Below are 24,622 nucleotides of genomic sequence, written 5' to 3'. Positions count from 1 at the left end.
ACGCCTGGTTAATTTTGTATTTTTAGTAGGGATGGGGTTTCTCCATGTTGGTCAGGCTGGTCTTGAACTCCCCACCTGAGGTGATTAGCCCACCTCGGCCTCCCCAAGTTCTGGTATTACAGGTGTGAGCCACCATGCCCATCCCCAAATTCTCTTCTTAAAGCATTCTCTGATTAGCTACGCCTACATTAATCTCTGGCAATTCTTTATGGCACGTAAATATTGAATGTATTGACTTACACTAGGACCTATATGCATATCTGTGTATTTTAAAATTTTTGATATGTGTCTATAATTTGTTTTATAGCTCTAAGATGGGAAAGTTCTTGAAGACATGGGTAATTTAGCTCTCTTACAATCCTTACTATACTCTCCAGCACATGAGCCCATGTTGGTGGCAGCCACATTGTTGTTGTTGTTTTACTTTGCTAGTACATAATTCTCTGTAGTCAGAACTTCTCACCTAATGATATGGTAATGTTACCACTAGTAATATATAGTTACAACACTTGTGACAACATTAAAATATCATTAGGTGAGAAATCCTGACTACAGAGAAACATAAACCCTAAGAATATATTATACATTCTTCTACTGTAAGCCAAATAAGTCTTCTAGAAGAGTGAAAATGCAGAGTCAGGTGGGTGTTTTTTTTTTTTTTTCATAAATCTCAACTTCTGAAATTTTAGCATCTTCTAGAAACGTTGCAGAGTCAGTGTGTTTAGCCAAACAGCTGCCTGTTAACTTGATAGGTTGATTCACTGGGTTATAGCCATTTAAATGTTGTAGCATTTCCATTACATTTACCTACTGGTTCAGCCCTGGGCATACTTACAAAAAAAAATTTCTTTTCCCTGAAAATCTGCAGAACTACATACTCTTGCATAAGGGGTGGAGAAAGCTCAAGATGTGCAAGATTGGGTTAAAAATGGGAAAACAAATGATCTATATTAGGAAATGTTTATGAAATAAACTTGATTTGAAGACGTGTGTTACCTTTGGTAATGGTGTTATTTAAATCTTTGTTTTGTTTTTTCTCCTGTGTATTCTAGCGTTCTTTATGTCCAGATAAATGATTTTGCAGTAGAAATCCTTCTTGGCATGATGTGGGATGAGCTTCAGACCTTTCTTATAAGGATATCATGTTGCTTTACCTTAACTTGTTTCCTTTGAACGTTCTCTTATTTATAATGGTATAGGAAAGTAAAATATAAAATTTTCCCCTCTCTTTGCTATTCACTGAGGAAATAAGGAGAGAGACAGAGAGAGAGAGAGGGAGAAGAAATGAATATGAATGTATCAGGATAGGTTTGGCTGCATATAACCAGAAAAAAAAAATGTTTATACTGTAATACATTATTTTACATAATAAGAAGTCAAGAGGAAAAACAGTTACAGGGTTCATTAATTCATCTGCTTATCACAAATATCAAAGATGTAAGTTCTTTCCATTTTTTCATTTTTTCTTTCTTAATATATCAGCTTTGTCCTCAGGCTGCCTCCCCTCTTGGCCACAAGATGGCTACAGCAGCTCTAGGCATCTTTTACCCTCAACAATATCTAGAAACAGAACAAAGAATTATGTCTTCCCCATGTTTTTCTTCTTATTAGTGAGAGAAAAAAAAAATTCCTGCAATCCCTCAACTGACTTCCCCTCACATTTTATTAGCCAAATTGTGTCACATGTTCAGACCTCATTAGTCTCTGAAAGGAGGAATGGTACTATCAATCTTTGCTTAGACAAGAGCTTAGCTAACTATAATCCGTAAGACAACCTGCTACATTTTTGTGTGTGTTCTGTGAGCTAAGAATGTTTGTGAATTTTTAAATCGTTAGGAAATAGAATATATATATATATTATTTTTTTAAAAAGTTTAATTATTGTGGGTACATAGTAGGTGTATATATTTATGGGATACATGAGATACTTTGATACAGGCATATAATGCGAAATAATCACATTAGGGTAAATGGGGCAGCCATCACCTCAAGCATATATCCTTTGTGTTACAACAATTTTACTATTTTAGTTATTTTAAAATGTAAATTATTGGCCGGGCGCGGTGGCTCAAGCCTGTAATCCCAGCACTTTGGGAGGCTGAGACGGGTGGATCACGAGGTCAGAAGATGGACACCATCCTGGCTAACAAGGTGAAACCCCGTCTCTACTAAAAATACAAAAAACTAGCCGGGCGAGGTGGCGGGCGCTGAGATCCAGCCACCGCACTCCTGCCCAGGTGACAGAGCAAGACTCCGCCTCAAAAAAAAAAAAAAAAAAGTAAATTATTGTTGACTGTCGTCACCTTATTGTGCTATCAAATAGATCTTATTAATCCTGTCTAACCATATTTTTATACCCATTAGCCATCCCTCCTTCGCCTCCCCACATCCGACTCTGCTTCCCAGTGTCTGATAGCCATCATTCTACTCTCTATCTCCATTAGTCAATTGTTTTACTTTTTAGCTCTCACAAATAAGTAAGAACATATGAAATTTGTCTTTCTGTGCTTGGCTTATTTCACTTAACATAATGACCTCCAGTTCCATCCATGTTGTTGCAAGTGACAGTTCTTTCTTTTTTGTAGCTGAATAGAACGTCATTGTATATATGTACCACATTTTAAAAATTTGTCTGTTGATGGACACTTAGATTGCTTCCAAATCTTTGATATTATGAATAGTGCTGCAATAAACATGGGAGTGCAGATATTTCTTTCATATATTGATTTCCTTTTTTGGGAAATATATGCCTAGCAGTGGAACTGCTGGATTATATTATACTTCTATTTTTAGTTTTTTGAAGAACTTCCAAAGTGTATTCCATAGTGGTTATACTAACTTACATTTTGGCCAACAGTGTACAAGGGTTCCCTTTTCCCCACATCCTCACCAGAATTTGTTACTGTTTTTGGATAAGAGCTATTTTAACTTGAGTGAGATGATATCTCATTACAATGTCTATTTAAGTCTTTAATCCATTTTGATTTTTTTATATGACCAGAGATAGAGGTCTAGTTTTCTTCTTCTGCATATAGACATCCAGTTTTCTCAGCACCATTTATTAAAGAGACTGTTCTTTCTCCAGTGTATGTTTTTGGCACCTTTGTCAAAAATGAGTTCACTGTAGATGTATGGATTTGTTTCTGGGTTCTCTATTATGTTCCATTGGTCTATGTGGCTGCTTTTATGCCAGTACTATGCTGTATTGGTTACTATAGCTCTGTAGTATAATTTGAAGTCAGGTAATATGATTCCTCCAGTTTTGTTCTTTTTGCTCAGGATAGCTTTGGCTGTTCTGGGTCTTTTGTGGTCTCATATACATTTTAAGATTTTTTTTTTCCATTTCTGTGAAGAATGTCTTTGGTATTTTGACAGGGATTGCATTGAATCTGTAGATTGCTTAGTGTAATATGGACATTTTAATCCTATTGATTCTTCTAATCCATGAGCATGGAATATCTTTCCATTTTTTGTGTGTCTGCTTCAATTTCTTCTTTCATCAATGTTTTATAGTTTTCATTGTAGAGATCTTTCAGTTATTTAATTCCTCAGTATTTTATTGTATTTATAGCTATAGTAAATGGGATTAATTTCTTGATTTATTTTTTCAGATTGTTTGCTGTTGGCATTTAGAAATGCTACTTATTTTTGTATGTTGATTTTGTATTCCACAACCTGACTGAATTTATCAGTTCTAACAGTTTTTTGGTAGAGTCCTTAGGGTTTTCCAAATATAAGATCATATCATCTGCAAACAAAGATAATTTGACTTCTTCTTTTCCAAGATGTCCTTTATTTTCCTTGTATGATTGCTCTAGCTACAATTTCCAAAAATATTATTTTATACTATAAATAGTATTATTGGAGCACAGCGATGGCCATTTATTTACCTTTTGTCTATGGCTGCTACAGTGGCATAACTGAGTAGTTGCAACAAGAGATCATATGGCTTACAAAGCCTGAAATAATTACTATCTGGCCCTTAACAGAAAAAGTTTGCCTACTTCTAGCTTAAACGAAATTTATTCACCCTTAAGTACTGGGTCAGTCTCTCCCAAAACAGATAAAACAGTATATATATGTGTGTATACATATATACACACTTTTTATATAGACATAAAAAGTATATAGACCTATATCTATATATTTTTAAATATATATATTTGTTTTGTTTTGTTTTGTTTTTGCATGGGAGTAAATGTTTCTATATAAAATTTTCTTAGAAAAGAGTAAGGGGCTAGGATGTTTGGGTAGGCAACAAATTTGTGTTTGTGGGGTGGGGGAGGGTGAAGATATTGTTTGAGATTCAATCACATTTTAAATGAATAATACAACTTTAGTATTGTAAAAAGGTAATTCCTGAAATATCACCAATATAACCTGTTGATAAGGCAGAGCTGACTTTATTGATTATGGTGGTGAGGAAAAGAACCACCTCACAAAGTTTGGCAGTGTCTGTGAGTGGAACTATGAAGACTAGGTCAGAATTTATTAAGAATTGGAAGTTTTACTGACATAGGAACAGAAAACCAAATACCACATGTTCTCTCTTATAAGTGGAAACTGAACAATGAGAACGCACGGACACAGGGAGGGTAACAACACACACTGGGGCCTGTTTGGGACGTGGGGGGCAGAAGAGTATCAGAAAGAAATAGGTAATGCATGCAGGGTTTAATACATAGGTGATGGGTTGATAGGTATAGCAAACCACCATGGCACACGTTTAACCTTTGTAACACCTGCACATTCTGAACATGTGTCTAGGAACTTAAAATTTAATTTAATTTAATTTTAAAAAAAGAATTGGAAGTTTGAGTCTAGGAAGGTTTTTCAATGTAGAAACTTGTTTAGGATTATACAAGAATTATGACACAACAATTTAGGATTGAGGAGTCAAAAGATTCAGTAAATCTGAGCACAGATGTCTGTTGAATTTTCCATGAAAGAGTAGATAGAACTTTGGGGGAAGGTCTTATTAGGATCAGTGAAGCCATTTGCTTTGGTGGAAGAGCCCCAGAAGAGGAAAGAGGTGCTAAGACAGACAGTGGAACAGCAAAGTCATGTTAATGTCGATGGTAAGGTGTGGTTTGGAGTCTTAGGGTCCGGGGTAAGCAGTTTTAGTTCTCCTGTTTAGGGAGGTTTGTTAAGGATAATATGAGGAGGGAAAGAAGGGGTACAGTTGTGGTTAGCTGAATTCATCTTTCTCCCTCTTTGCTTACAAACTAGTTCTAATAGCTAGACAAAGCCTATGATGATTTAGCAATGATACTGTGCTAAATAAAGCATCTCCATTAGCTATTTCATATATACTTGTTTCTGTGTCTCTCACTGCACTGGCTCTCAGTGCACTAAAGCATGGGTAGTAAAGGAAGAAAGTCTATTGACAAAGTCAAGATATCCTCTGGGACAAGACTACAAGTATCATAGTTTAATTCAAAACTCACACAAATGCATTTGTAAATAAATGCTGTCAGATGACATTGTAATGGATACTGCATACTTTTAAATTAATTTTCCTTTGATGTGATAAAAACATCTTATGAAAGAGATGTTGAAGCCTCTTTTGATATAAAGTAACATAATTTAGATATTAAAGTAAAAAACCTTTTGTTGATAGTAGTTGATTTAATTCAGGGCATGTACCAAGCATTATTCGCTGTAGGTTATAAATTAGCTTTGAACCAGCTATAATTCTTAAAGCATTACTTATGACTGATTTATAGAAAATCTCATTAATTGCAATAGCACAAAGACCTTGAAGCAAGAAGTAGAAAATAAAACTCAGTCTGGAGAGTAAGAAAGAATAGACGCACATACCTTATAATTAATAGCACTATATCATTGTTGCATGTGTTTTACTGATAGTATGTTCCTGAATATATCAAGTAATCCTTACCACAAATTTGAATAAGATATATTGTTGTTGTTCCTGCCTTATAAAATAGGAAGAAACTGAGTGTCCCATCACTTTATTTTTAATATGTATTAAATATTTATTATATATTGCTTCTTTTGAGCCAGTAACTTTACATACACAGTATTGTGTGACAGTTCTAACCAAAGCCTTTTGAGTAGAAAACAGTGTTGTTCTTTCACAGATGGGGAAAGTAAAGTATAAGGAGATCAAGTGACTTTCTCATTTTTAAGGTCATTGAGGGTCAAACAGGGATATGATCTCAAGAAGTCTCACACTGGACCCTTTTCTCTTGACCACTGAGCATGGCTGCCTTTATTGCCTCATATTTTAAAAAGAAAAAGGTAGCAAACAGCAGAGTAAGGAATGATCTTCTTTACTTTTGTTCTATTTCCAGTCAACCAGTTATTTCTACCTGTTTTGCCTGAGACCCTAGGATTCTAAGGATGGCTATGCGGTAGGGAATGGGAGAAAGCTTAGAGGAGCTGGACCCTGGGACCCCGACAGTAAAAACGTTAATTTGTTTATTTATCAGGGATTTTGCATGCTATGTTATTTTATACCCAATAACCTTTATAACATATGCCTTCTCCCCCTGAAACCTATGTCTGTTTCAGGGAGAAAGGGTATATGTAAAACTACACTAAATCACTCAAATGATAAATTTTTGATGGTCATTATTACTGGAAATTTGGATAGCTTTCTATTGATAATGGAAACATAAAAGAGTTATTTAAGGCCATATTTAAATTTACAAGGAGGATAACTCTATCTGACTTAGGTTGTGAAACCTACCAACCATGTTGTTGTCATGATATAAACGGGACAGAGGTGTAGTCCTATAAAACCTGTTAACAGGATTGACATGATGAGTCAGGCCTTCTTGTTTAGTCATTGTTTTAAAATTCAGGTTTTATTATTATTTAGCTATAGTGAAGCAACAGACCAGGAGATGGCTGCTGTTTAAAAAGTGATGTTTTACTCACAGCTCACAGGAGAGGGGGCATGACACAGCATGTGGAGGCCACACTGGGAAGCAGCAGGATCAGCCAGTAGGAGCAGCCAGTGGAAAATGTGGGCAAAAGTCTTTATTGTGGTTTTAGAGGAAGGCAGGGTAAATGCGCTTGTGATTGGCTAGTTTGAATAATTTTGGCAGGCTCTGAGACATAGGGGCTGTCCCTTGTTGCCTGGTAAGTGGTAAGTGGACGTGGGGTGATTAAGGCAGGGAAATGGTGGTCTGAGTGTTAAGAGTCTTGGGAGAAGCTGATAAAGAAGGTGGCTGGGGTTTGACCTTTGGATAGGCTGGTTTGCTTATGAAAGTCATGCTTATAGGCAAGTCCTTGACTACTTCTAGGAATTTGCTAGCCCTGAAAGGGTATCCTCTCTAGGATCAGCAAGGCCTCAAATGTTAGAACATCAGGAAACACAAAAAATAAAAAGGCGTGATTAATGCATTAGAACATGTGACTACATATATACAAAGGGCTGTGATTAGATATTTGCTTTGTGGTACATTTTTCAATATCTTTTCGTTTTGTGCCTACAGTGTGCCAGGCACTGTGTTGGCAATAGGCTAAGAGGAATCCATCAGACATGGCCCCTGTTCTCACAGAGTCCACAGGCTGATGAAGGAAACTACCCAGAAACAAATAATCACGGTACCAGATGGTATGAAAAGTCAACCTAGAGCTGCAACAGCTCCAAGGAAGGAAGCAAGTTGGTTGGCCTTAGAAGGCTGGGGAAAAAAATTAGTAACTCAGAATCTATTAGTCAAGTATTTTTGCTGTCATAGAGAAGGACACAAAAGCCTCTGAAGCCAGAAAGCAATCGAGGACTTTAAATATCACCTTCTTAAGACCAAGGTTCCTTACAGTGGTTTTGTAAATGTGGGTATATGTTTAAGGATTGCTAATGGCAGCTGGTTTTCCTTAAGAGTGCATCTCATATTACTGAGGGAAAAAAGCCTCTTCTCCACCTTCTGTAGGCTATTTAGTAAATGCAACTATTTCTCACTGGGGATCTCATCACTAGTGAAAGGATCATGTCCTAAAAAGGAGCCAGCCCTTCTTCCTCAAACCCTCCGGTGGTAGACAAGGAAGGGCTGGCTTTGAAACTAGATCGCTCTCTGGCATTGGCTTCTCTCCAAGGCTCACTTGAGCCAACAGGAAGATCTTCCTAATTGCTCTGCTTGCCACTAGTTTCTTTCATTGCTTGTCTCTGCCCCATATTAACCTCACATCATCATTTTTCAAAACAAAGCTGATGATAGCATTCTTTTCTAAAAACAAAACATGTTGCCTGCACTATAAAATTGGGACTCTTAAGTTTGACGTAACCAACTCTTAAGAGTCTTTACCGATCTCATTCCAGCTTCCTTTCTCATTCTCGTCCTCAGGCCTTCCATTCTGACAGAGGGCACTTTTTACTGTTCCCTGGATGTACTAGCATTTTTCATGTGTGCTTGCCTTGGTTCAGCTGATCCCTCCGTGCTTAAAATGCCCTTCCTTCCTTTTCTCAGCAGCTTCTACGAAATATAGATCAGATATCCGTCTTCTCTGAAACCTCCTTGGTTTTCCAGCATAGATTAAGTTGCTCTGATAACAGTTAGTGCTCTTGTGCCGGTGTGGACTTCTGTCATAGCAATGAACATATATCATTGTACTTCATCTGTTTGCCTATCTGTCTCACTCTTTAAATTTAAATTCTCCTGAGGTAAGGATTCTGTTCCTCATCCTTATATGCCCACTACTTAGTAAAATATCTGGTTGAGGGAAACAACAGAAAGGACTTAGAACAATGCCTCCCACATTGTCAGAACTCAATAAATGTTACATATGATTGTTTTATGATAAAATAGTTTTATATTTATTGTTAATATATTAATATAATTATATTTGTTATTTCAAACTTATAAATATTTTAATATAATCTATTAAATTTAATATTTATTTAATATTTAATATTAAAATATTTTAAAATTAAAAATAGTTATAATGAAATTAATATTTCATTATAAATCTAAATCTATAATTATTACCATAATGAGTACTATTATTTATGAAATTAATATTTATAATGAAAGTAATATTTCATATTAAAATATTATTTTGTATAATCTGTCATGATATGATAATCATATCTAATATTTATTGAGTTCTGACCATGTGGGAGGCATTGTTCTAAGTCCTTTTTCTGTATTAACTCATTTTATCCTCACAACAACCCTATGTGGTGTGTAATATTAATATCTTCATTCCCATTTTGAAGTGGGACAGAAATTAAGCTACAGAAAGGATAAGTAACTTGCTCAAGGTGACACATAATGGGTCCTACATTAGTACCTTTTTGAATTGAAATGTGGTGACCCCTCTCACTGCCCTCCCTTTTTTTTCCTTCCAAGAGATTCACAGAAGACACACTGTTTATTGAGTTGAGAGACTTGGGAGAAGTTATTACACAGGTGCCCAGTCCACAATAAGCCAGCTGAGTGGGGCGTATACTTGGTAACAACATAAGCTCCTTGGAAGACTTCCTGTGGCCACAAGAAATGCAGGAGATGAGTTATTTGCCTTCCCAAAAATCTACTCAAAACCAGTAAGAGTAGGGACACAAGACATAATAGTCCTGTTATACTATTTTTTTCTGTAAATAAAAATTATGTTTCATGGGAAAATAGTTAATATGTGGTATGTCTGCTTATAGGCTGCAGTCAGCTATGTTATAATGAGTTGGTATATGGGAATCTCTAGAAGTTTATATATACATGTGCATGTCACTATTTCAGTGCATCTTCACAGGTACCATAAATTAAGTTGCCAGTGCTTACAGCTGAGGTCACCCCCAAAGGAAAGGTATTTTAAAGAAATAGTGAAAAATATTTTGCATTTACCTTTATTCTCATAGCAACATTTTTATGGAGCATCTGAGATCATATTCCCTGGGACCAGTCTAATGAGCATCTGAGCCCTGATTTACACTTACTAAACATGTGACTTCTTGAATGTCACTTCTATGATGATATTTCTTCATTTTGAAAATGAAAAGGATGACAATTCCTACTTCAGAGAAGTGTTGTAAGGATTACGAAGGATCACAACCAGCTTCATGGGCCTACAACCTGTGCAGTTGCAAAGAAACTCACGTTGAGATGGACCCACACTTGGTTTAGTGGTCTTTTGTTACTGATTTGATATTATTAATAATTTTTATAAGGCTTCCTACATTTTTATTTTGCACTGGGAACCACAAATTATGTAACCACTTCTAGACAGGCTTTTTTATGAAGTATATAGCCCATGGTGCTTGGCACATAAAATAACCTTCAATACAATATGTCAGCTATTACTACTTTTGCAAAGGAGCTTTTAGTTTGTTTGATATAACCCCAAAGTCCTATCTTCTAAACTTTTTCAGTCTGCTGTGGGCATTGAAGCTAATGGTGGGGTATATATTATATGTCCTCATGCATTTGGGCCACATTTGATTGGTAAACAATACATTAGTGTCCTCTACCTCACTGATCCCTTACTCTGTGGTTATACATCTCACGGAATGTGGGCTTTGGATGGCTCCTAATTTGGATTAAAGGTACATTTTCCTCTAAATATGAACCACACAGCTTAATAAAGGATATTAGGTTTGTTTTTAATTTGTCTGACAAATAATGGCTTTAGCTGATACACTGTATCACTGACATTACTCCAGAAAGACACTTAGAGTAAATCTAATCTAATAATTGTTTTTTGCTTTTATTTTGCAGACTGTTTGAATTCTAGAAGGACCAACACCAGATAAATTATGAATGTTGAACAAGATGACCTTACATCCACAGCAGATAATGATAGGTCCTAGGTTTAACAGGGCCCTATTTGACCCCCTGCTTGTGGTGCTGCTGGCTCTTCAACTTCTTGTGGTGGCTGGTCTGGTGCGGGCTCAGACCTGCCCTTCTGTGTGCTCCTGCAGCAACCAGTTCAGCAAGGTGATTTGTGTTCGGAAAAACCTGCGGGAGGTTCCGGATGGCATCTCCACCAACACACGGCTGCTGAACCTCCATGAGAACCAAATCCAGATCATCAAAGTGAACAGTTTCAAGCACTTGAGGCACTTGGAAATCCTACAGTTGAGTAGGAACCATATCAGAACCATTGAAATTGGGGCTTTCAATGGTCTGGCAAACCTCAACACTCTGGAACTCTTTGACAATCGTCTTACTACCATCCCGAATGGAGCTTTTGTATACTTGTCTAAACTGAAGGAGCTCTGGTTGCGAAACAACCCCATTGAAAGCATCCCTTCTTATGCTTTTAACAGAATTCCTTCTTTACGCCGACTAGACTTAGGGGAATTGAAAAGACTTTCATATATCTCAGAAGGTGCCTTTGAAGGTCTGTCCAACTTGAGGTATTTGAACCTTGCCATGTGCAACCTTCGGGAAATCCCTAACCTCACGCCGCTCATAAAACTAGATGAGCTGGATCTTTCTGGGAATCATTTATCTGCCATCAGGCCTGGCTCTTTCCAGGGTTTGATGCACCTTCAAAAACTGTGGATGATACAGTCCCAGATTCAAGTGATTGAACGGAATGCCTTTGACAACCTTCAGTCACTAGTGGAGATCAACCTGGCACACAATAATCTAACATTACTGCCTCATGACCTCTTCACTCCCTTGCATCATCTAGAGCGGATACATTTACATCACAACCCTTGGAACTGTAACTGTGACATACTGTGGCTCAGTTGGTGGATAAAAGACATGGCCCCCTCCAACACAGCTTGTTGTGCCCGGTGTAACACTCCTCCCAATCTAAAGGGGAGGTACATTGGAGAGCTTGACCAGAATTACTTCACATGCTATGCTCCGGTGATTGTGGAGCCCCCTGCAGACCTCAATGTCACTGAAGGCATGGCAGCTGAGCTGAAATGTCGGGCTTCCACATCCCTGACATCTGTATCTTGGATTACTCCAAATGGAACAGTCATGACACATGGGGCGTACAAAGTGCGGATAGCTGTGCTCAGTGATGGTACGTTAAATTTCACAAATGTAACTGTGCAAGATACAGGCATGTACACATGTATGGTGAGTAATTCCGTTGGGAATACTACTGCTTCAGCCACCCTGAATGTTACTGCAGCAACCACTACTCCTTTCTCCTACTTTTCAACCGTCACAGTAGAGACTATGGAACCGTCTCAGGATGAGGCACGGACCACAGATAACAATGTGGGTCCCACTCCAGTGGTCGACTGGGAGACCACCAATGTGACCACCTCTCTCACGCCACAGAGCACAAGATCGACAGAGAAAACCTTCACCATCCCAGTAACTGATATAAACAGTGGGATCCCAGGAATTGATGAGGTCATGAAGACTACCAAAATCATCATTGGGTGTTTTGTAGCCATCACACTCATGGCTGCGGTGATGCTGGTCATTTTCTACAAGATGAGGAAGCAGCACCATCGGCAAAACCATCACGCCCCAACAAGGACTGTTGAAATCATTAATGTGGATGATGAGATTACGGGAGACACACCCATGGAAAGCCACCTGCCCATGCCTGCTATCGAGCATGAGCACCTAAATCACTATAACTCATACAAATCTCCCTTCAACCACACAACAACAGTTAACACAATAAATTCAATACACAGTTCAGTGCATGAACCGTTATTGATCCGAATGAATTCTAAAGACAATGTACAAGAGACTCAAATCTAAAACATTTACAGAGTTACAAAAAACAAACAATCAAAAAAAAGACAGTTTATTAAAAATGACACAAATGACTGGGCTAAATCTACTGTTTCAAAAAAGTGTCTTTACAAAAAAACAAAAAAGAAAAGAAATTTATTTATTAAAAATTCTATTGTGATCTAAAGCAGACAAAATTATGTGTATTCCTCAGAACCTGTTTTTGCTGCACTTATTCACTATTTTCCCACATCTCGTTCCTCCCTTCCCTGATTGCCATATTTTTCATAGCAGATCTCAATTCCTTAAAGAACTGGTCTAGGAAATTTTGTAAGAATTCTGTTATACTTTGAGATTTTTATGGTGAATTCTAGTGGTGAGATCCAGTCTATTTTGTCTCTCTCTCTTTTTTTAATTTTTTTCTTTTTCCCTCATACCCATATGAAGTAATCCAATGGGGAATGCAATATTAGAAATAGATTTTTAAGAGAGAACAAGGAAAAAAATGCAAGATCTTATATTTTTCATGTAATGACCTGTTCTGTATTTATGAGGGAGACCATTCTATGGAAAAGAAAAGTAAGCAAACAACAGATTAATTTACATATGAGCATCTATAAAACCCATGACTTTTAAACAACTCTAGAACCAGAATTTGTAGTTAAAAAGCTAAAAATAAGATTATAAATAAAATATTGTTGGTTTTTCTGTACCTGGACACAACTCATTTGTAGTATGGCTCAAATGTGAGAAACTTGAAGGTAATTAGACTTTCTGCTTTCTAAGAAAGAAAATACTACAGTATTCTTTAGTCACAAAACCAATCTCTACGGGGTCCTGTTTGACTAGTTGACTTGAGTTTTAGATCTATGTTTAAGGATGCTGTGGTATTTTTTCCTTCTCATTAGGCTTACACTTTGTAGAATGCTCAGGTTCAAAAATAATGATTTTGTGAAGTAAATTTAATTCTACTTGAAGGAAAGTTTCACTATAATTTATTTACTGTCTCCTAAACATAATTTCATTGGTCAGATGAACTATAACTGCAAAACATGAAAATATTCTAAATCATCTAGAGCTGAAAAAGAATATTTGGTGATGAGTATTAGCAAATTCAGTTCAATTCAATGATAATGATTAAAGACCTACTGTGTGCAAAATACAGATTTTAGTATTATGGGTGCACAGTTGACAAGATCTGGTTCCTGCTCTTGCATTACTCCCAATCTATGTAAAAATGATTAAAGAAATCATCTCAGTTCGTTACTGGTTGCCAGCTCTAATTTTACTGTTAGGTAAAAGGCTGTGAATCAGAACCTTAACTTTCAAAATATTCGATTATTAGATTATTATTATAGGAAGCTCTTGGATTTCCGGTTTCTTCCATCTTTCTGGAAGAGGTGATTATCTTTTTCTAAATGCAAACTGCAGAGCTATAAGAAGTGTGGGTTTAGATTTGCTCTGAAGGATGAATACATACCAGGAGAGGGCAATGCTAAATCAGTGGTAATTAATTAATGGTATTTTTTAAGGAGCTGGGGGCATTTTGGCTAAGAGACCGTACACTAGTTTCCAAGTAAAAAGGGAACTTTCTGGTTATTGCACCTTGGCATTCTCCTGATATTTTCATATATTATGTATATGACTTCTATCTTTATGTGAAACAAGTGAATATATACAGATCTCATTATTGGCCTTGAAACTTGCTACCTTGGTGGTGAAACAAGGACTGACCAAGCTGAAGAAAACTTCAGCTCCTAATGGCTAAGAAGCTTGGATACTCACACTTAATTCTGCAGGCTGAACCTTACTCCATGGTTTTGTGGTTTCCAGGTGTGAAAAATCAATTTTAATAGCAAAGTAGGTCAGAGAAATGGGAGAAAAGGACGGGAAATGAAGGAGAGCATGCAAGAGTCTTGCTTCTATTTTTTTGATCACCAATTCTCTGGCTTTTTTCTTCCTTATATCTTACCTCCCTTTGTTAGGAACACAATCCACACTTGGTTTCACTGTGAAGACTCAAGAAAAGGGAAAACGTATTTTGACTATTGTTTGTCGAGTTATTCAGTATTGAACATACTTAACATATTCCCAACCTGCTGATCACAAAAACACAAACAAGCAACAACAAAAAACACCAACAAATATCTATAACAACAAGCAAGCGCTAGTACAAACAAAAGTGATATAAATCGAGAGGGAAAATGATCCTGCTTTCTCTACTTGCCTTGCGTTCACCAAACTCTCTTTGCTGACCCTGAAGCTTCTTTCATTTTAAACTTAGAATTCTTGCAGGTTTAGTCCAAGTATGCAATTACCCTTGGCTGTGAGAGGTAGCTGAGCAGTTAGAAAAATGCTACCAAATAGGATGAAAGGTGAATTTGTACTTAAAAAGTTGGGTTGGAATCTAAAGCATACAATTCAGTCTTCTAGGAGATTATAGTGTAGTACTAATGAATATATTTTGTGAAAAAAATTGATGCAAGGTTTAAATAAACCAGATTTCACGTCTATAATAAATTTAGAAACTCTTTTACCAAAGGCCCTCATTGCAGGTTTTGGGGATAAAGGGTAGAGTGCTATAAATCTATTATTTAAAGAAAACTAAAATGAATTCTAGATGTTTCTATGTTTCTGATTAACAGTAAGCCTCTATTTTCCCTACATAACATATTTGACCATTGGCCTGTCAGAACAGTAGCTGCACTGATGTATTAGAGACCATCACAAACGTGAATTTACTTAGTTTAGCAGGAAGCCTAGATGACTGTTTAAATATTCCCTATACTGTTGTACCAAAATATAATTCTATGTCTACTGCTCCTTGTAGTCTATCCAAAGGCAACTGGGTGGCAGTATTCTGAAATATGCACACCAAAAATACACCATTTACAATTCATCAAGTTAAAGTAACCCAGTGATAATCTGTGTGTGTGTGTGTGTGTGTGTGTGTGTGTTTGTATTTGTATTTCCTACTAATAGTATGCATTTTGCTTCCCTAAACATCCAAGATGCTTCAGAAAGAAGATTCTCTAACATCTTTTTCTATTCAGGAATTTTACTCCTCCACATCTGCCATGACCTTAGCCTTGAACACTCTTTTGAAAGTGTACAGATGTATTTGCATTAGCAAAATAATAGAAGGATTTGGTGTAGCTCACACATATAGGCTCTGATAAAGCTTTAATAATTTCCCCCTCGTATTTCAAATATTCTGAAATCGTGTATCTTTTTCAAAGACTGAAATAGGTTATTTGCATATGGAAGAGTGATTAAAAAAATTTTTGATAAAGAAAATGTGGCTAGTTCATAATTGCTTTTAGTCCTTATAATCAAAAAATTAAATATTAGAATATTGTTTGAGACCCGTTTTCCATGAAATAAAATTCTAAATATAGATGTGCTGGGGATAAAATTCTTGACAATGTAAGGGCTATTTACATGGCAGAAAGAAAAGGAAGAAGGCATATTAAGAATAGCCTTCACTGAAACATAAAACCATATTAAGTAGATGGTGCCAGAGTATCCAACGTTTTTAAGGTAAAGATTGATCAAGGTGAGAAAAAAAAAAAAAAACTTCAGTCTCATCTCTTTGGGATAATCTTCAAGATATTTAGATAAAGTAGAAGAGTTAGATGAGTGCTTACAAATACAATGTGGCACTCTAAAGCAATACAATTTTAAAATACTGTGTTCAACTACTTATTTGTTGCTTCAGCTTGTTTTAATAAGAATCTTGAACATAATGATATCATTAACTATCCAGACATAGCATGTGAATGCTGGGTAAGCAGTCATACTCTGCAAAAAGCTGTCTTTCTCTTAAATATAGTAACACAGAATCAAATATCTTATAAAACATATGCTGAAATTACATATGCACCATTATATCTGATTAGAATGTGATTCTGTACAATAGCTACTTCTGATAAAAATGAGTCTAAAAAGTTACCTTCCAAAAATCAAGGTCCCTGCAATTCTTTCTCTTCTTTTGCAAGAAGAAATGTGAATTCCTAAAAGCGCTGTACATATTAGATAGGAAGCAGCTGGGACACCACTGTCTTCTCATGCTCCATCGGGATACAGAACAAGATACATCTGGCTGTATGAGAGAAAAAAGAAATCGTCTAGAATTAATGTAGCACACTGTCAATTAGGATTCAAATTTAGATACTGAATGAAGCCTTCTCAAAACACATACCAGTTCATATCCTTCTGTTTCTTAAACTGCTGCCAACAAAACTTCCGAAATTTCAACCTTATTTGAGAAAACTATATAAATTGTATGTAAAATTATATAATTAAATTTTATAATATGGTTAGCAGTAAAATGTAAAACTGCTGTTCATTTTTTGTTTTGCTCAGGATTAAGAAAAAAGAAAAATAGAGAGGAACTTGCTGCAAGGCAGACAATAAATGAAGCTATTTTAATGAAAGCACATGATATTGGAAAAATGTTTTGTAAATTTTGTTCTATGCAGAAAATGAGCACATCCATCTATCCCTTGCACCAAAAACAGAAAGGAAGGCCTATGAAAATCAGACCATGAAGTCTTGTTTTTCATTATTTGGTCTGGTAATTTAATTTCATTTTCCAGATTATTAATGCTGCACTTTATTATATATTTGATGCTGAATTGCTGAATTTGACTTGTCCAAATGGCATCAATCCTGCCTTTATCTCATTGCCAGAAGTAGTGAATATATTGCTTTTCATCCTGATGAAAGGGAAGATTCAATGTTATTTGAAGGAGACGGGCTGATCTGTGTGGTGGCAGTAGAACATATTCTGATTGATGTCCTCTAACCTTGAAAACTTGCCAGAGCATCCACCTAGTTCAACCCTAGTTCAGTTATGGTGGAAACCCATTATGGGCACCGTTAGCAACTATTGTGCCTATATATTAATCAGTCTAGTTCATCCCCTTACTTCTCAGCCCTTCCACGTTGAAAGAAGTAAAAAGTGGAACTCACCAATTGCTATTTAAGCACATTTGCTAGTTTTGTAAAGTCTATAGACTTCTAAGAGGAATATATGAAACCTCAAGTAAATATATTAAAACACGGACAAAATAAATATATTTATGATATGTACTTTTTATTGTAGTTACTATAAAATTTTAATCAAAAAATTTGTAATACTAGGGAAATCTCAGGTTTTACTAATGGAATTATGAAAAAATATTAATCTTAATACAATTTGTAAAATGCCTTAAAAGTTAGATGTTGAAATGGACTTCCAGGTCCTGTAGCTACTTCTATTAAAATTATCATAATAATATTTTATAAAATGAGAAAAGTAATATAGTTTCTCTTTCCAGTTGCCCTGAAGCAGACTAACGGATGCTTGTAAAGATGTTTCTCAGCATAAATGGATTGTTAGAGAATGAACTTCAGTTAATTCTGACCTTAAAAAAATGTCATGTAGCTATGTATTTTCATCTGAAACATTTTCAAGAGTCTTGCAAACAAGTCACTCTAAAATAATTAATGACAATGTTTATGTGCTCAGTTACATTTTGATTTTTCAATACATATTCTTACCTTATGTGAAAGCAGATTGTATCCCTGTTTTTCATTTTTCAGCACATTTTCAGGTTTTCTAAGAGAAGTATAAAATCAAAATCTGTCACTACTGCTCAACATTTAGTTATGTAATCTCGAATTCAACTCTAAACAATATCAGGCAACTCATATAAGCGAGTGAATTATAGCCTAGGCATTGAAGTGTCCCTCTTTTTCATTCTACTCTTAAATCCCACTTAAAAGACCTGATAGTTTTATTATTATTAATATAAACTTTAAGAAGAATGGAAATTTTCACAATATTGAAAAATGCTTTAAAACTGCAGATTATATATATGTAACCTTATAACAAAAACGTCATCCCATTTCTTATCAAAGATAAGTGCCAATATAGATGGATAGATAGACTATTCGTCAGAAAATATATGCTACTAAAATAATCTCATCTATTAGCCAACATAGTTTTAATATTATCATTAAACTTTCATAAAACTCAATTTATTATAAATCCTGAGAGTGATTAATAACTGTTATTTGAAAGCCATTTTAGTAATCATAGCAATCACTAATATTAAGCAGTAAAAAATCAACAATTAGATAAATGTCAGAAATAAACCATGAGCTCTTAGAAATTAGTGGGATACCATTAGGCATTCATAAGATAATATAATTCAAAAGTAAAAATTATATGCTTTGTAGCTCAGAAAGTGCTTTCACCTATTTTCTCATTTGTGGAGCCTTGAAATAATAGTAGGTATTTCAAATTCAAGCATCAGATATTTCATAAATAGTGCATATGCCTGGGTGTGGAATTATTGATGTTTTGAACCTATAAACAGGATAGAAAGGAAGAGATGCTGGGGAAACAACACTGGAGAAGAAGAAGAAGTAAATGGTAAAAGTGGAAAAAATGATTAGATTATGTTTATTTTAGAATAGATTCATTTAGTAACTATGAATTGAGGAACCTACTTAATGCCAGGCACTATTTGCAGCTCTGGATATACAGCAATGAACAAAACTTTTAAATCACGCCCACAGGATAAGGTAACCAACTCATCTCAGTTTGCACAGATATTCCTGGTTTTAGTACTGAAAACCCTGCATTCCAGAAACCCCGTAGTCTAGGGCAAATCAAGATGGTTGCTCACCATGATCAGAACCTCACTTTCTGGTAACTGTCATCTTGATTTCCAAATTCATATTAATATGTTTATCTCATTGTTAACGACAATGCAAGGTAGCACTGACCACAAGTAGCCAATGGCTAGTATACCTGTTTCCAACTGGGGCAAAGTTATGACAAGAACAAATTATAGTTCTATCAAATTTCCTGGAATTATTTCTAGACCACACTCCTTGGAGTGCAACTGAAGTATCAAAAGCACAACTTGCCCTCAAGGAAAAGTTAGTGTCTGGGAATGTCAACAATCATAACTACCATTTACAGGACACCTATGTATATAGTCTCTAGTTCTTACAAAGCCCTCTAAGGTAGGTATCATTATCTCCATTGTAAGGATAAAGACTTTGAGAGTAAACTCTCCCATTATTGGGTAATAATGAGAAAGAAAACCTAAGATAAAAGAAGAGAATTGGAGCTTTCAGATGGCTGTAGAAAGTCTTATTTAAGCAATAGCATTTATTTTTCAGAAGAGAAAACTATTAATGCTCTCAGTATATTTTATTTCTTGTGTTCTATTGGATTATATTTTCCTGGAAACTGGCTTCTCTTTGGGGACACATTTTGGTAATCAACGTTAGTCTTATTCTTGTTTAGTCAAGTTTACTAATGAAATGGATAGGACAGCACCTTTGAAGCACTGGCTTGGTTAATGTGGCAATGTTTGAACTATTTTTGTACTGACTATTATTGAATTTCATAGAGAAACTTCAAATTGAAGACGTTATGGATCAGCCAGCATTCAAAGATGAAAATAAATCAATCAACACTTTTTTTATCATAATTATACAGTTTTAGATATTTTATTTTAGGGTTGCATTATGATTCACTTTTATATTCTAATCAAATGTCATTGATGGATATCCCTGAATACCACAGTAGCTAAACCAGCATATTCCAGTCCCTTTCCATAAGAAAATAAAATTATGTTTCCTAACTTCAATAGTTGTTTAACATCTCATTATGTACATTGTTTTTATGAAGTCAGTAGAATCATCCAATTCATCCTTCTTAGAATACAACACACTATTTAAAGTTGTCTAAACTTCTTAAGCGGTAACCATTAAGCAGCAACCATTTTGCACTTGCCAAGTAGCTAAAAAAACAGAAAAAACATAAGACGTGCCCCTAAAAGCAAGACATTTAACTTCTGAAAGCTGGAGACTCAACTTAAATAAACAGTACTAAATTTTAAAAATCAAATTATCCCAACTGAATGCTCCTGACAAATTTAAGTCCCTTCAGTATTGGTTAGATATTTTTTATATTTAGTAAAAGCATTACCTTTGGTAAATAATCATTGCAACCAAAGTAAAAATATTGCCATAATAATAAATGGAGACATGAGAGAATTAACTGGTTAATATGGATTAGCATTGCAATATGGTAGAAAAGCTTTCCACGTAAAGAAATACGTGACAGACTTGAGAATGGAACACTAGTTGTAGAACTTTTAATACGAATTGAGTAGATTAGTTTTAAATACTTGACCCAATTCAGTGTCACTTCATTTGTAAGTACATTCATTCATTTATTCATGGAACATTTATTGAGTGTTTTTGCTATGCCAACAATAAAGTTATTGTTAATACAAAAATAAGGGACACAGCTTTTGCCTTCAAGGAGTTAACAATATTGCAAATACAATATGATGAACTGAATGGAAGAGGTAGCACATATTATATAAGCAGAGAGAAGGGAAACAGACCTGGGCTGTGTAGTTGGAAGATGGAGAATCAGATTTGTTTTTTATATGAATAAAAGCAAACTAGATTGTGTCCTACTGGATGAATAGGAGTTAGCCAGGTGGTAGAAGGTGATATATCACTTTTCCCAGAACAAATACAGCAAAGTCAAGGAACAAGCAACATCATGATGATAGACAACTGCAAGTGGCTTCATGTTTCTGTAATAGAACTAAACATTCAATTTGGAGATTGCTAAAGACAAAACAAAGATAGTGATTTAAGGCGCTGTATATGGCATGTTGACCCTATTAAATGTAACTTATGGATAATGATGAAATATTAACATTTTCTAAATGGTTGTGTGGCATTGATAATATATTTGAGCTTTGAATGGGTTACTATCACGGCAGAAGAAAAAAATTTAAGCTTAAAAAGACTAGGTCAGAGAGAAATCCATATTGGAGATTGTTTTACTATCATAATGGAGAGATAATTGGTGGAAGTTAAGGTCCAATTAAAATACAATAAACCGAGTTAGCTAGACTTGTTTTCTCATTGTATGATGAGAGGAAGAGAAGAAAACAAGGTTTCTTATATTTGTTGACTAGTGGAAATAATGGAAAATCAGCAGGTAAGGGGTGATTAGAAGATAATGTTTATAGTTAGTTGAAAAAAAAGTTGTTCCAGGTGAAGATTGGGAAAGGAAGTATTGTAGGACTTTTCCGTAATTCATCTAAAGACAGAATTCTTGTCCATCCCATGGCCCTGAAAATGTAAGCTTGCAGATGGTTTAAAGGGTGAGTAAAGCAGGGTTTTATTGGGTGAAAAGAAAAAAAGAACCAGGGTGCGGGGAGTAGGGGCGAAAACAGAGACTCTCACAAGCCAGAGTCCCTCTGCTAGGGCGCTTCCTGCCAGGTAGTTGGAATCTCAGGTTCCATACAGGAAGACGAGGGGCCAGGTTCAGGCTCCTCTCTGCTGCGAACATCATGAACTTCCCAGGGCTCCACCTCAGTGGGCAAGCTGGTTGGGGTTTCTTCAGGGACCTCCCTCCCACCTGGCTGTCTCATTCCCTCCTCTAAAGAACTACATCTAACTGCCCTTAGATTATGGATAAGGACAAAGACTGATCTTAACTGCTTCCTGCTGACAGGGTGCTGTTTGGGGAAACGGCCATCCCCAGAGGCCTATTTAAGGGTTCCTGACAAAAGGGGCCATTGTCAGAGGCTCCAGTTGCATGAGAGTTTGGAGTTTGATGGCCTGAAGGCAAGAACAGACAAACTGGGTTATTAGAAAACATATCAAAACAAAACAAGGGGAGGGGTAAAGACAGCTCAAAATTTCTGAGGTCTTTTACCAGTTTACACAGAGAGATGGAGGCCAATAGCTGACTGGTAAAAAAAACTTTACCCCATTGCTGGCATGTTGGGTGTTGGGGTTCCCATCTCCTGAGCTCAATATTAAACCAACCAGTTTAAGGTTTAGGAAATTAACTCTCCAGTTTGGAGGATGCATCTGAGGGGATTGTCTCATAGTATGGAGACATAATTACCAATTAGGAATAGAGGACCAAGGAGGAGAAAGGAATAAAAAGAAAGCATTTTTTTCAAAGGAGTCCCAAAGGTTCAGAATGCATTCTAAAGGGGTACAGACTGAAGATGAATGACTACCCTTCTAGAAAGAGGGGAGCAGGTAGCCCTGGTTCCCTTTGGTTCTTAGGAGATACCTGGGTTATGCAAGGGAGACAAGGAAGAGTGTCCTCTTTCCCTTCTTCCGACCTTGCATCCCCGAGTTCCAGCGACCTTGGCAGGTGCTGCCATGAATGTTAAAGCGGCTTGCACCCATGAAGCAGGGGGGTCTAGATAGCAGGAATCATCTGCTCTCACCTAGGTCTCTTTTCCACCTACTGTCAGAAACCTTGCAGTTCCCTAGACCTCATTTATGCCATGGATATTAACGTGGTCTTTATCCATGAAACAGGAAACTTGGGGTTGGCTTAATCGGTGGGTATCAGCCACACTCACCTGTACTGTGCCTTTTAACCTATCGTTGTCTTTGCTTCTGGATCCTTCAGATACAGTTTTCCTTTCTGGGACTTTGACCTGAAGCTTGGAATTGAGTTTGGGACAAAAATGTGACTCAAGAGGGGTTGCATGAACTCCTTATCATAAGCTGAATGGTAAGGTGAAACTGTGGAACTGAGTCCTCCTCCAACAAGGGAGAGGAAAAGATGTCTTGTGACACATCCAGATAACTGGCTGCTATAGTTATGCTTGCTAGAATTTGGGTGCATGGTGCTTTGCTTTGGTTAGCTCCCTTGGTCTTACTTTACCAAAAGGAAACTACTGAGTAATTGGTATCATATTTATTCCCATCACCTGGAAAGATTTGCAGGATAATTGCTCAGAACTAGAATCCTGGTCCATATTTCATCATTACCCATGCCTTTTGTTCTTTCTGAGCTACAGCCAGAGATTGCTGGTTGGTTCACAGGAACAATCAGGGTTAGTCTAAAATGTAGGCAAGAAACTTAAAAACAATGAGTTTAGAATTTAATGACAAATATATAAGTTTTGAAGCATGATTTGTTTCTCTCCAGACATCATGGTTGTTAGAAAACAAATTATGATAGGACTGAGTGGTTTTCAAAATAGACTTTAGTATTATACTTGGCCTGATTATTTGCATAAAATCAGCAAGAGCAATTATTTCTACATAGGGCTTTTGGATTGGCTTTGATGGAAGTCTGATCCACAAGGAATCTCAGATAAGACTGTTTAAAGTGGAGCCCAGTCATGGGTTTGCATTCTCAAATACCTGTGAGTTGGGTGATCCTCTCCCCTTAAGGTCCTAAGATAAACTTGGAGCCCTTGGACCTGTTAGTGTTATGCCCAGACCATTTATTCCCCGAAGAAGACCACCAGAGTCCAGAGTCAAAGCCAAGCGGCAAGGATCTTTACTGCAAGTTCGAACTTGGTCCCTCCGTTCCACAACATACAAGAGGGCCCCGAACAATGCGTGCGCTCGCTTTTTATAGCCTGATGTAAACAGGACTTGTAAGGTTACAGAGGAACAAGGGAATTCTTTAGGTTACAGCATTACAATTGGTTAACATTTTGAATTATACATTTAGCCGTTTCCCATTGGTTTCCGTGCTCTTCGTACAAACGGTTGTAACCTTATCGGGGGACTCTCCAGGTGGTGTTTGTACTGGGCCCTGGCTGTAGGTGGTGTTTGCACTGGGCCCTGGAAGTTTGGAATGTTTACACTGGGCCCTGGAAGTTTGGAATGTTTACACTGGGCCCTGGAAGTTTGGAATGTTTATATTGGGCCCTGGAAGTTTGGAATGTTTACACTGGGCCCTGGAAGTGGAGGCATATAGGGGGATGTGATGTGTCGGGCTCAAGGCTGTGATATATGGAGGAATGTGTTCTTTCATTAGAAAGTGAAATTGTTTACTGACCACAGGTGAGGAACCCTGCGTAGGGACTGTGTAGGCAAGGGTATGAGGCCAATTTCTTTTCTTCTTTTTTTTTTTTTGAGATGGAGTCTCACTCGGTCGCCCAGGCTGGAGTGCAGTGGCGTGATCTCGGCTCACTGCAAGCTCTGCCTCC

The 24,622-nt window shown here is 36.6% G+C and overlaps 1 protein-coding gene across 5 annotated transcripts in view; it reads left to right on the top strand.

The window, feature by feature from the left end:
- Nucleotides 1–12,811, top strand: part of LRRC4C (leucine rich repeat containing 4C) — a 1,309,626-nt gene extending 1,296,815 nt beyond the window's left edge. For 3 of the 5 annotated variants that reach the window (XM_011940746.1, XM_011940744.1, XM_011940748.1), the window contains one exon: nucleotides 10,677–12,811. In XM_011940746.1, coding sequence (XP_011796136.1) covers nucleotides 10,719–12,641 — 1,923 coding nt within the window. In that variant the 5' untranslated portion in view covers nucleotides 10,677–10,718 and the 3' untranslated portion in view covers nucleotides 12,642–12,811. The remainder of the gene's footprint in view (nucleotides 1–10,676) is intronic. The other 2 variants (XM_011940749.1, XM_011940747.1) reach the window with 2 other exon arrangements.
- The last annotated feature ends 11,811 nt before the right edge of the window (nucleotides 12,812–24,622 follow it).

The sequence above is a fragment of the Colobus angolensis genome, unplaced genomic scaffold, assembly GCF_000951035.1.
Source record: "Colobus angolensis palliatus isolate OR3802 unplaced genomic scaffold, Cang.pa_1.0 Scaffold192, whole genome shotgun sequence".
Lineage (NCBI taxonomy): Eukaryota > Metazoa > Chordata > Mammalia > Primates > Cercopithecidae > Colobus > Colobus angolensis.
Note: the sequence above shows the minus strand (reverse complement) of the source record. Positions and strands in the feature narration are given on the sequence as shown.